The following is an 11,493-nucleotide window of genomic DNA, read 5'->3' as shown; positions in this document are numbered from 1 at the left end:
GATAGTGACAGGCAAGCTTGCAGTAGCATACTCTGAAATCGAATCATAATGATACTTCTCATCTTCTCCAGACCTCCCACAGATCAGTATTCTCCTGACACCGTGTCTTCCTGATCAGGAAAGAGAGCTAGGTTACTAGTACCTTCTATCTGGATAGACGCGTCGTGACTCCGAAAGAGCCCAACAGAAGAGGTTTCTCTAATCTTAGCTGCTTTATCATTTTTATCTAGTTGTTGTAATTGGTACACATATGTAGCCATCAAATTTCCATAAAAACACTCTCGACTCCTGACCTATGCTCTTCCCAGAATGTATCTGCAAACAACCCCCCACACATGATTATAACATAATATTCGTGATAAAGTAGAGAAAAATCCACAAATACCGTATAGAAAAGATTGTAAACGACAAAGTGGATCACCAGAAGCTGGTGGACGAAGAACGCACAGATAGTTGCACCTTCTATGCCCCTCTTTGGATATTGGTCGACATGAGTGTAATTTTCTTATTCTTCTTCTTTTTCCCGCCAGAGGAAGAAGCTGGAGTGTTCGCCTCAGCAGCAGATTGAGCCAAGAGCTCCCTTTCTTGCTGGGCCCACAGCTCCTCCTCCCAGCCCTGCAGCCAACCATCGGCAGGGGCTTGTGAGCTCGACGGAGCCGAAAGTGTCGGAGCGGCAACTGTTCCCCACACCGTACGAGATCCGGGGGGACTCGAGGAGGGCGGAGGGGATGCAGAGGAAGAGCCTATATCGAAGCCAGAAGGCTCGCCAGCAGAGCCCGATAACGGCTGAAAATCGCGGTCGGAGAAGGGAGGTTCATCGACGGGGCCAATGCTAGGCCTCTTCCGGCGCGCCGCTGCCCAGCGCTTTTCATCCTCTTCTTTCTCCGCTCGGATGCGATCCTTCTCTTCTCGCACCTCTTTCTCCTTATTGCGCTTCCGTCTCTTTTCAGTTTCCGACTTGAAATTTTCTAGCACCTCCGGCACAACTACGTCTCTCCAGTCACACTCGAGAAAGTTCACCTCACAACCTTGCGGCAGGTGGCTGAGATACTTGACTCGTTTGCGTAGCTCGTCGTCCACAATATGACCGCTCGAAATACGCTCAACCCTAGGGAGAATGGTGGCCGGGAATGAAGAGTAATCGCCAAATGCAGCTTTCAAGATGCGGATGTCCAAGGGCGAAAGGTAGAATTGGGGTAGAGCTTGGTAGAAGAAGAACGCATGGTCAGATGTAGTAGGACCTCGCTTTGAGGGCATATTATTTCGGCCGTGTCCAGGATCTCTCTTTTTCTTTTTCGGGGCAGAGGTTGTATTCAGGTCAACCTGGCCCAAAGCTTCGGCTGTACGATCCACATCATTGGACGTCTCCGGAGTGGAGGCCGAACCAGGCCCAGTATCTGACGCGGGGATAGACTCCGCAGACGAACTTTGGCCTGACTTGATTGCATGCTGCGATGCATACATGGCAGCAATTTCCTCTGGTGGTGAGTGTGCGGCGACAGGTTCCTTTGGCTCTTGGCTTGGGACGGGCAGTCGCACAATCTCGGGTGGGTTCCCTATACCCTCTACCTTGGATTTGGCATCTGCAATTGCTGCAACCGCCTTCCGTGTCCAAGTAGTATCATCTCCAAATAAAAGCTCATCCTCAAGCTCCTGCCTGCGGAGCTCATCAATCTCAATGTCGTATTGTTCTTTCATATAATCTTCACCTCCTTTCATTATGCGCGCGTAATCAGCCACTTCTGCAGCATGATACCACGGAACATCCTCATCTGGTGCTATTCCCTCAGCTCCATCCCGTGGGAGTGCTAACGTGCTTCCGGGCTCTCTTTTCACTAGCCTTAGCACGACATCACCCCCCTCGAATGGGAGGTCCCCTTCTTGGCCACGAAACCATCGCACAGGCCGAGTTTCCGAAATGTACACAGAGTCCCAACAGATGGGGCACTTTTTCCATCGTGGCTTCTTCTCAGGAACCGGTTTTTCCTCGTCAGTCGAATGCATGTAGCGAATCAAACAAGGAAGGCAGAATATATGACCACAACGAGCCATGCGTGGCGCTACCGGTGTGGACAAACAGATGGGGCAGCTAGCTGACTGTGTCTGCTCTGATACCAAGACCTGCATCACTGAATCCCAGTCAAGATGGACATCAGCATTGGCCGCTTGTGCATGGTAGTTGCGATTTGGCGTCACAATAAAGCGATAGTTGGCATGAACGTAGCGGGATTTGTCCATGGCATGGTAGCCGGAACCTGGACCCCAGGACGTATAGCGGCGAGTATTACGGGGTGGAGGATGGTACTGAGGACGAGGGGGAAGGGAGAAGTTCATCAGATGAGTGATGGACGTCTGTCCCTTGCGACTGGTCGTGGATCTCATGATGGCCTGGGGAGACGGACGAGTCAGTAAACAAGGATAGCAAAGCAATAGCGATAGTCCTAGTGAGTGACTCCAGCCACATTGTTCGCACTTCTGCTACAACCCCCAGATTATCTTGTATGCGCAGGCCCCTCCTTCAGCATCTTATGTAAGCCCCTTCGCGTATATGATGTCCAGGTGATCTCAAGGAAGCTTCCCAAGGCTTTACGCATACGGAATCACAAAGAGCATCAGGTGGGGATAATACAAGGGCGGGAAGTGTGGCAGGATAGTGTGGCTCGAGTGAGGCTCGAGTGAGCGTGATGTAGCTGTAGCCACTCCCTAGAATTCGAGACACGTACCGATTCGCTATAATCCTCATCATCTAGCAATCGAGGACGCCTCTGTCGTTTATGCTGACTCCTGAGAGCTTGATTGTGCCTAGGAGAGCCTGAGTTTCTAGCCTGAGATGTCAACCCAGCTCCAAAGCTGCCAGAGCCTCCCGGGCGCCGCTGAGACCGCGGAGAGCCGCTATCGAATGACGATGGAGTTAATGTCGCAGAGGCTGGCTGACTCGGAATGTTCACCGCTTTCATAGATGTGGTAGGAATCTGACTAGGATTGCCCGACATTATTCACTCTGCCTTTTAAGGTAAAGGCGTGAAAGTACCTTCGTATGGCGGGGGCAAAAAAAGCAGTTATGGAAGGAAAATGCGGAGATATGACTAGAGTCGCGGTACAGCCTCCGACTGAGGCAGGTGGGGGATTGTGGTTGAGCAAGAAAAAATCTGAACAATGAAAAGTCAAGAGAAGGGCTACAGAAGCCCCAAGGGCAGCACCAGGAGAGGAGAAGCACCAGAACCCTGAAGCTTCCCCTACCGTAAAAAGTAGCAGAGGCAGAGCGGAAGAGGAGAGACAGATTGAGGGAGGGGCGAGTATGTCATGCCTTGGCGGCCGGCCGGAGCCTCAGGCACGTGCTGTACGGCAGGCGATTAAGGCACGGGTTTACACTACTTACTAGATAGTTTAGTTACCCACTGCTCTTCCGCGAAAGAACACGCATGCCTCACCATATAAGTTACCAGAATACAGTATATTTATGCTTACACAAGCATAGCTGGGCTCATATCAAATAAGGCATGTCGCCACCCGTGAGGTTGTATATGCATGGCAGTTTAACATATTGAACTGCTTACATGATTGCCAGGTATCGGATGGCTGCTGCTGTTCCTGTCTGTTTTGTTGGTAAAATATGTACTCTGTTGTATGGTGCCAGCGGGCCATGACCCTACTGTATAACCTGATAGTACGTACTAGTAGTTAGTATTATTGATCCATTAAATTGATCCGTTCATCTATGATAGTCCGTGCTTTCATATTGGACCCTTGCCCCTTTCATGATTGTGGGATTGTACAAGTCCGGCACGGGTAGTATTGTTGGTTGCGGTAATAAGCTCCAGGGCCGATGATCCTGCCGCAGCGGGCAACGCACCCACTCCCTTTTAGTGCATCCCCAATTTGAATGTTGTTGTTGTTCTTCCTTGCGACCGCCTAAAGATTCTCCCTCGTCTCCCTAACCTTCTGCTCGCATCAATTGTGCCCATTCTTCCCTTCGCTTACACTCAATCATTATAGAACCCTCGGCTTGAGGCCTCTTATGGTCAGCACACAATGACCATCACTCGATCCCAAACGGGGAAAACCCCAAAGTAAGTCATCCAGCTGCGCAAGGGAGTGAGAGTTCCATGGGAGAAACGAGAAGGCACGATGAATCAGGGACCGAGTGAGGAACCCCAGTCGTGAATAGTACCCTGTCTTCGGTCTACCCCAATCGCGCTTCGCATGCGAGCCCTTCAATCTGCTTGTTGCAATTGATTGTCTTTGGCTTACCGGTCAATCAATCCCTCTAGGAAAATGGAGCGGCCCGGCTTCGTCGAGACACCTGGCCGCCGAGTAACCCGCAGCGCCAGCGCCAGATTGTCGGAGGAGCCTTCCGACTCAACAGCTGAAGGATCGAAGTCGACAACCCGGAGACGCACTTCTGTCAAGATCAAGACTGAACCTGTGGAGGAAGAATCAAAGCCCTCCAATGGTCATGCCGACGGTTCTGATGTCAAAAAGGCTCGGATTGTGGACGGGTGGGAAGAAGGGAAGGACCCCAAAGTCGACTACAGTGGCCACTTTGAATTTGGAGGATCCTTCGGTGTCGCGTCCATGATGATCGGATTTCCGCTACTGATGTACTACATGTGGATTGGTGCCACCTACTACGATGGCAAGTTTCCTCGCCCCGCCGAAGGACAAAGTATGTCGGACTTCTTTGCGCATCTGGGACACCTGGTATATGAAGGTGCTTTCCCGTCTCTCAAGGCTTGGACGATCTACTGGGTGTTCTTCATCTTTGAGGGAATTTGCTACCTCTATCTCCCCGGTATCACCGTGATGGGTCGCCCTTTGCCGCACTTGGGAGGCAAGCAGCTGCCATACTACTGCTCTGCTGTTTGGTCCTTCTACACCACTATCGCGCTGGCCTCCCTGCTTCATATTACTGGTATCTTCAAGTTGTACACTATCATTGACGAGTTCGGCCCTCTCATGAGCGTCGCTATCCTTTCTGGGTTCCTTGTTGCTTTCGTGGCCTACTTTTCGGCATTGGCACGCGGGGCGCAACATCGCATGACCGGGCACCACGTCTACGATTTCTTCATGGGTGCCGAGCTCAACCCCAGAATGTTTGGCATTCTGGACTTCAAAATGTTCTTTGAAGTTCGCCTTCCTTGGTACATTCTGCTCTTCGTTACCTTGGGTGCCGCGGCCAGACAGTATGAAGTCTACGGCTACGTCTCTGGTGAAGTTGGTTTCCTTCTCATGGCGCACTTCTTGTATGCGAACGCCTGCTCTAAGGGTGAAGAGTGCATTGTGTCTACATGGTAAGTACTTCCCACAACCTGCGACTGTGTGTCACAGTCTAATTGGTTTGCAGGGACATGTACTACGAAAAATGGGGTTTCATGCTGATCTTCTGGAACCTCGCTGGTGTTCCCCTGAGCTACTGCCACTGCACAATCTACCTGGCCAACCACGACCCGGCCACGTACCACTGGAACCGCTACTTCCTCACATTCCTCTACGTCGCCTACCTCTTCGTGTACTGGGTGTGGGATACGACCAATAGTCAGAAGAACCGTTACCGCCAACAGGAGCGTGGAACGATGGTGTTCCGCAGCACTTTCCCTCAGCTGCCTTGGCAGACCCTGAAGAACCCCAAGACTATCACGGCTGAGGATGGTTCGAAGATCCTCGTCGACGGCTGGTGTAAGTTATGCTCATATTTTCACCTTTATCGTCATACATTGCGCTAAACTCGACACTCTGCAGATGGCAAGGCACGCAAGATCCACTACACCTGTGACCTGTACTTTGCCCTTAATTGGGGCCTCATTACTGGGTTCAGTAGCCCCTTCCCTTGGTTCTATCCTCTGTTCTTCGCCTGCATGATCACTCACCGTGCGATGCGTGATATCGAGCGTTGCCGGAACAAGTACGGCGAGGCCTGGAGGGAGTACGAGAGACAGGTTCCTTACCTGTTTATCCCGGTAAGTGAACTGCCGAGTGTTGATTATGCAGACCGACCGCTGACGTCTATGGCTAGTATGTGTTCTAAGCGTCTCGATGCGCCAGCCCTCTCCTCGCAGCGCAACCTGGGGTTTCATATCTCCTAGTCTGAGATGAAGGTAGGGCCTTACATTTACAAGCTTCATTGCTTTTGACCGATCTTATCATATCTTGTTGTAATCTCTCTTATTTGCTCGATCCATGCGCTCGAGTCCTGACTCGAATACGCTACAGTACATGCATTATGTCTTGATTTTAGTTCTGCATGAGGATAATTCCTCAAGGGTCGCATTTCACCCTTTCCTGTTAGATTATGAACATTCTATGTACATTATTAGATTGCTTCTTTATTTTTTCTTTCTTTTCCCTTGATTCGGCTTCTTTCATCTTTGATGTATTCCCGAACCTAGTTGCAACCATTAGGTAGCAAGCATTTTACTGTACCCTAATTAACATAATACCAAATGGATATCATATGACCAAACTGCAGTCCAAACAATGTACAATTCATCTCCCTGCCGTAGAAGATTTATGTTAGTTGATTTCTATATCGTGATCCCAATGCTTTCCCCAACTTCAAATCACATGACTACCCCTCCATTTCCGGGAATCTTATCGCAAGAATATCAGTCCCAACAACAACTGAACCCCGCCATAACGCTCTAAGCGGATCAAAACACTTCGATTGCCAATCTGTTACTTATCCTGAACCCCCTCGAACATTGAATAATTTCATACTACGCTCTATCTACAACAGTATACATCTTAATCTACCATGTTGATTCAGGAATCTTTCCATGATGTGCCGACCAAGGCGGACGGCAATGGAACTATGCGTATGTTATCCACTAGTAATTTGAGATTTGATATTTACCTTTAATTCACCAGTAGCTGCGGCTACAATGGAGGATGACTAGTAACTCATTCATTCAATTGATCATTGCTGACTTGGTTCTCAATTCAGGTATTTATGTCTTCCACCCTACTATTCCCGGGTACCCTAAGGCGCGGTTCCCGGGTGTAGTTGTGTTTAGTGAAATCTATCAAGGTAAGTTGAGAGCCCGATCTTTCAAGTAGATTCTAGGAAGTTACCCTATAACGAGAAGATACGATTATCGATAACACCTATACATACAGTAACTGGCCCTGTCGCACGATTTGCTCGACAAATCGCCGGACAAGGATATATCTGCGCGGCGCCCTCGAGCTATCATGAATTCACGGGTCCCGAGCCGTTGAAGTATGATGCCGAAGATACGGACAAGGGCAATCAATGGAAAATTAGTAAGGTGAGTAAATTACCTGTTAAATTATATACAGTTTGATTTGTGAAATGAACTATGGAAAGGCCCATGCTGAGGGATTTTTATCCATATAGAAAATTGCGGCTTACGATGAGGACGCCTCATTGTGCGTCGACTATCTACTGTCACTGCCCACGTGCAATGGTCGTGTAGGTGCGACGGGTATGTGCCTGGGTGGACATCTGGCGTATCGCTGCGCGTTGGACAGCCGCGTGAAAGCGGCGGTGTGCTACTTCGCCACGGACATCCATAGTAAGACGTTGGGGCTGGGGAAGAATGATGATAGTTTGGCCCGGGCAGGGGATATCAAGGGCGAGATGCTCATGGTGAGATAGGATCCCCGCCCTTCCGTTTATTTTATAAGTCCGCTTCGCATGCGTGAGGGAATTGAAGTACTAACGGGAAGGATTGTTTGTGTGTTATCGCAGATTTTTGGAAAGAATGATACCCATGTTCCGCCCGAGGGAAGGGATTTGATCCGCAAGACCCTTCATGACAAGGGAGTCTTGTTTGGCTTTTACGAGGTGGCTTGGGCTCAACGTAGGTTCTCCATGTTTTCCCTGTTTAGGAAGGGGGAGTAGAACGGGGGTGTGCTGACAAGGGTTCAATAGACGCCTTCATTCGCGATGAGCTCAGCAAGGGACGGTATGACCCTGCTATTACCAAGGTGTGCTTTGAGATGTTGCTGGAATTGTTCGGACGGACGCTGAAGCTGGATCTGGGAGAGCATGATGGGAAGGAGTTGAAGATCGAAGATGTGTGCTAGAGGATGATGCGATCCGCGGACTCTGTGCAGTAGGTGGATTGGATGGTAGCAATAGGCAACGACGATATATCGGGAAACTAAATCGGTGTGACGACTCCATCATCTGCCCACCATGTTTGGCCATAGACGGCATTCTCCGACCTGCAGATTGTTCTATCTACTAGTTTACAAGGGCAATATTACTCTCCGACCCTCCCTTTGAACAATTCCTTTGTAGTATGATCAATTGGATATAGATGCAAGGGCGAGCAGACAAATGAAAGACAGATCCTGGCTGATGACCCTTCCGAGGGGACAAGCGGGGCGCACACAGTGGCTGAGAGTCCCATCGGATGAGTGAGATTGGGTGAGATCTAGTTCAAGCGGGACATGCATGTTACTAGTACAGAGAACATGAAATCATGCAGCATCAGATAGTTTCCAGGAAGCATAAGTAAGATTGAATAGGATGGATGTTGTTGAACCATGCTGACCGACGGGTTGGTGTGGCTGGGGGGGAGGGAGCCTGCAGGCGTCATTCGGCGAAGGAACCGCGCGGGTTAAGACACATCATACAGTCGAAGGATGGAAGAAGATCGCAGCGGCATTCCACATCCGAATTTTCATGCAAGATCAATCAAGGTCCCAAGAAATGTTGCCTGTCACTGCTATTCTTAGCCCCAGCCAGAGACGGACAGTACGTACGTAAGTATGTAGCGAGTTCTCTACCATGATTCATGACTTGACTAGGATGCGGGTTGAGGGCGGAACCAGAATAGAAACTGGAGAAAAACTCAGGAAGCCCGAGCCATGGATGGCGAAAAAGGAGAACATAATCCATGGTACTGAAGTGCAAGTCAGGACATGTTTTCCACAGGGGGTCAAACTCTGCTGAGGTCAAGCACAGGGGGTTGTGTAGTAGTTTGTATGAATGTTTTTGTTGATTAGTTAGTATAGGCATAGAGACAGCCAAGGCGCTGTCTCTGTTCATAGACTCTGCCAGCCGCATGAAGTAATTCCCGCTTCAGCCTATCTGGTTCCTGGATCTGCTGCGCTTCAGCTGCAGGGCTTTTGACGGACAATGCCTTATTTAGGGGCCATTCGTTGGCTGTGGATGGCGTCGCGCAACGGGCCTTCTTCCCTCTGGGTCTTAGACTGGCTGGTGGGAATTGGACTCGCACTGCCTATCATCGTGAGCCGAAAGATCTCCCATCCAACGCTAACCCGCGCCTAACTGGAACTAATTCCAGCTTTCCTGGACGCTCTGTTTTCCAGCACAGCAAAGCATCTCGTGTGGACTTTTTAGACTAGGCTAGACATTGATTAGTCTACTTCTTGTTGCTGGATTAGTTGGTATCTCTCCATCATTTCCCCTCCCCTTCTTCCTTTCTTTCTCTCTCTCTCTTTTGCTTTCTTCCGACGCTCTTCGCCCGGACAGCGTGGCTCAGCATCTTCTTTTCCTTCTTGTTCTACTCCCCCTCCTCGCTCCGTTGTCTCTATCTTGCTGTCTCTATTCTCATCTCATCCCGATCGATCGTTCATCCTTTCACACAGTCTTCTAGACTTGTGTATGACTTCGTTATTTGACGACGCTGCTGTTCCCGTCCCCCCACATACTACAATACTACTACTACTACACATACCCACTCGGCCCTACAGATCACCCACCCGCGCCGGTGTTTGAGATTATCGCTTTCACAATTCTTTGGCTCACGCTTCGGTCTCCCTCGAGTTGCTGATATTTACCCTTCCTTTCCCTTCCGGCTCCTTGAGTCTTACAATCCCCCGATTAACCCGCTCCATCTTTTCCCGCTTTCTCTCAACTGTCCGACTGCACGTCGAGTTGTGAACCCGGCCTCTCAGGCCCTCCCTTGCCCCCCCTGGTCTCTCTTCCTTCTCTTCATTTCCCTTTTCGTGAGCAGCCTGTCTCTCTCACTCTCTCCCCCTGTTGGTCCCATTCTTTCTCCAGTTGTTTCAACTGAATCTTTCCACCCTGATTAAATTAATTCTTATTGCTCCTTATCGCCCTACTTTGTAATCATAATTGGTGCCCTCTTTTGTTCCCACATTCCAGATCTGCAGCGGAGCCATCGTGACCGACGTGGGTCTGCCGAACTCGATCGAATTATTCACCGTCACCACCACCACCACCGTCTGACCACGCCTGCTCTCCGTGACCTTTGTTGCATGGTGTCGCGCTTCGTGCCTCTTTAGCCATGGGTTCGACACAGTTTGGAAATTTCAACGTGGGTTTGCGATTGATCTATCGTTTGCATCTGCCAGAACCTGGAAGAAGCTGACCGTGAATGATCTGCATGTGCAGGACTTTTGTCGAGATTCCACACTGCCCGTCTGCAATGTACGTCTTCCTCAATTTACTTTATCCCCAATTTCCTTTTTCTGTTTCTGTCATCGGCTGTCAATGCTCAATTTATACATTCCATGTGGCTGACCATGTGCTTCCGATAGCTCTTTGTCTCCAACAATCAACCCCCTAATGAAGCATACGGAGGATGCCCGCTTCACGGCATCGTGCTCAGCGATAATCGCTACCTCAGCAATCTGGGTATGGCACGCCAGACATGCTCATTCTCGACGTCCTAGCGCTAACCTATACAGGCTCGATCCTTCTCGCGTTCATTTCCATCCTAGTATCGCTGTTCCTGCTGTTCAGGTCGGATCGCAAACGGGCGGCAGTCGGAAGGAGGTACGCGACAAACGATTGGATGAGGAAAAAAGGAGGGGAAATGCTGATTGGAGTAGGGAAATGCAAATATTTTTGCTGGCATTTATCGTTGTCGAAATCTGTGAGATCTTCTCTGTGGGCGGCTTCCCTCTGGATGCAGCAGTGCGCAAGGTTAGTCGTGCGACTCCTCACACGGATTGCTGTCTCTAATCAACATGCATAGGGCTTCTCGGCTGCACATGTCGCTGCAATCACCGCAACGTGCTGGATTCTCTTTCTGAATGCCGTGGTAGGCTATCAATTCCTCGACGACGGTACCCCGGCCTCAATCGGTCTAATCCTTGCCTCCGCCCTGGTTCTCTTCATCGGTACGGGCTATATTGCCCTGGACACGGCTTTTGACTGGACGGGTGAATTCGCGACAACCGAGGCAAACAATTATCGCAACATTGCTCTCTATGTGCTGTACCAACTCTTTCCTCTCATCTGCCTCGTCGCGTTTTACGTGTTGGAAGCTATCCTGGTTATTCGGATCTTGGGCGAAGTTCGACCAATGAGTAAGTTTACAACCTATTTTCGGATAACGTTGTTGTGTTTCATCCGACTCCCTAACTTGTCTATAGTCTACTTGACTGCTGCCGCCTTGTTGTTCGCCATCGGACAAATCTTCGAATACGTGATCAGCGTTCACCTCTGCCACGCCTCCGGCAGCAAGATTAACGGCGCATTGTTTGAGACACTTTTCACTCTTTTGGCAGTTGGTACAGTATGGAGCTTCTGGA

General features: G+C 49.9%; 6 protein-coding genes across 6 annotated transcripts; 4 read left to right on the top strand and 2 right to left on the bottom strand.

Moving 5' to 3' along the window:
• Window positions 1–462: 462 nt before the first annotated feature.
• On the bottom strand, window positions 463–2,993 carry An07g09700 (uncharacterized protein; the record flags this gene model as incomplete). Its single annotated transcript, XM_059748722.1, has 3 exons — window positions 463–1,340; window positions 1,563–2,478; window positions 2,724–2,993. The coding sequence occupies 3 exons, from the start codon at window positions 2,991–2,993 to the stop codon at window positions 463–465; spliced, it is 2,064 nt and encodes a 687-aa protein (XP_059601103.1).
• A 1,039-nt stretch (window positions 2,994–4,032) lies between these two features.
• An07g09690 (uncharacterized protein) lies at window positions 4,033–6,025 on the top strand (the record flags this gene model as incomplete). Its single annotated transcript, XM_001392006.3, has 5 exons — window positions 4,033–4,070; window positions 4,272–5,291; window positions 5,345–5,676; window positions 5,740–5,957; window positions 6,014–6,025. 5 exons carry the CDS (start codon window positions 4,033–4,035, stop codon window positions 6,023–6,025), a joined length of 1,620 nt encoding a protein of 539 aa, XP_001392043.1.
• Window positions 6,026–6,751: 726 nt separating this feature from the next.
• On the top strand, window positions 6,752–8,046 carry An07g09680 (uncharacterized protein; the record flags this gene model as incomplete). The annotated part of the gene is made up of 6 exons (XM_001392005.3): window positions 6,752–6,812; window positions 6,941–7,024; window positions 7,114–7,265; window positions 7,355–7,606; window positions 7,709–7,820; window positions 7,892–8,046. 6 exons carry the CDS (start codon window positions 6,752–6,754, stop codon window positions 8,044–8,046), a joined length of 816 nt encoding a protein of 271 aa, XP_001392042.1.
• A 631-nt stretch (window positions 8,047–8,677) lies between these two features.
• An07g09670 (hypothetical protein) lies at window positions 8,678–9,336 on the top strand (the record flags this gene model as incomplete). The annotated part of the gene is made up of 4 exons (XM_059748720.1): window positions 8,678–8,722; window positions 8,789–8,891; window positions 8,983–9,037; window positions 9,120–9,336. 4 exons carry the CDS (start codon window positions 8,678–8,680, stop codon window positions 9,334–9,336), a joined length of 420 nt encoding a protein of 139 aa, XP_059601102.1.
• Window positions 9,337–9,348: 12 nt separating this feature from the next.
• On the bottom strand, window positions 9,349–10,116 carry An07g09660 (hypothetical protein; the record flags this gene model as incomplete). The annotated part of the gene is made up of 3 exons (XM_059748719.1): window positions 9,349–9,540; window positions 9,772–9,948; window positions 10,057–10,116. The coding sequence occupies 3 exons, from the start codon at window positions 10,114–10,116 to the stop codon at window positions 9,349–9,351; spliced, it is 429 nt and encodes a 142-aa protein (XP_059601101.1).
• A 125-nt stretch (window positions 10,117–10,241) lies between these two features.
• Window positions 10,242–11,477, top strand: An07g09650 (uncharacterized protein; the record flags this gene model as incomplete). The annotated part of the gene is made up of 7 exons (XM_059748718.1): window positions 10,242–10,271; window positions 10,349–10,384; window positions 10,495–10,591; window positions 10,645–10,732; window positions 10,786–10,882; window positions 10,935–11,268; window positions 11,335–11,477. Coding segments are annotated over 7 exons (825 nt in total), but the record flags the coding sequence as incomplete, so codon positions are not given.
• Window positions 11,478–11,493: the final 16 nt, after the last annotated feature.

The sequence above is a fragment of the Aspergillus niger genome (assembly GCF_000002855.4).
Source record: "Aspergillus niger supercontig An07".
NCBI classification, from domain to species: Eukaryota; Fungi; Ascomycota; class Eurotiomycetes; order Eurotiales; family Aspergillaceae; genus Aspergillus; species Aspergillus niger.
The sequence above is the reverse complement of the archived record's forward strand: the minus strand, read 5'-3'. Positions and strand labels throughout refer to the sequence as shown.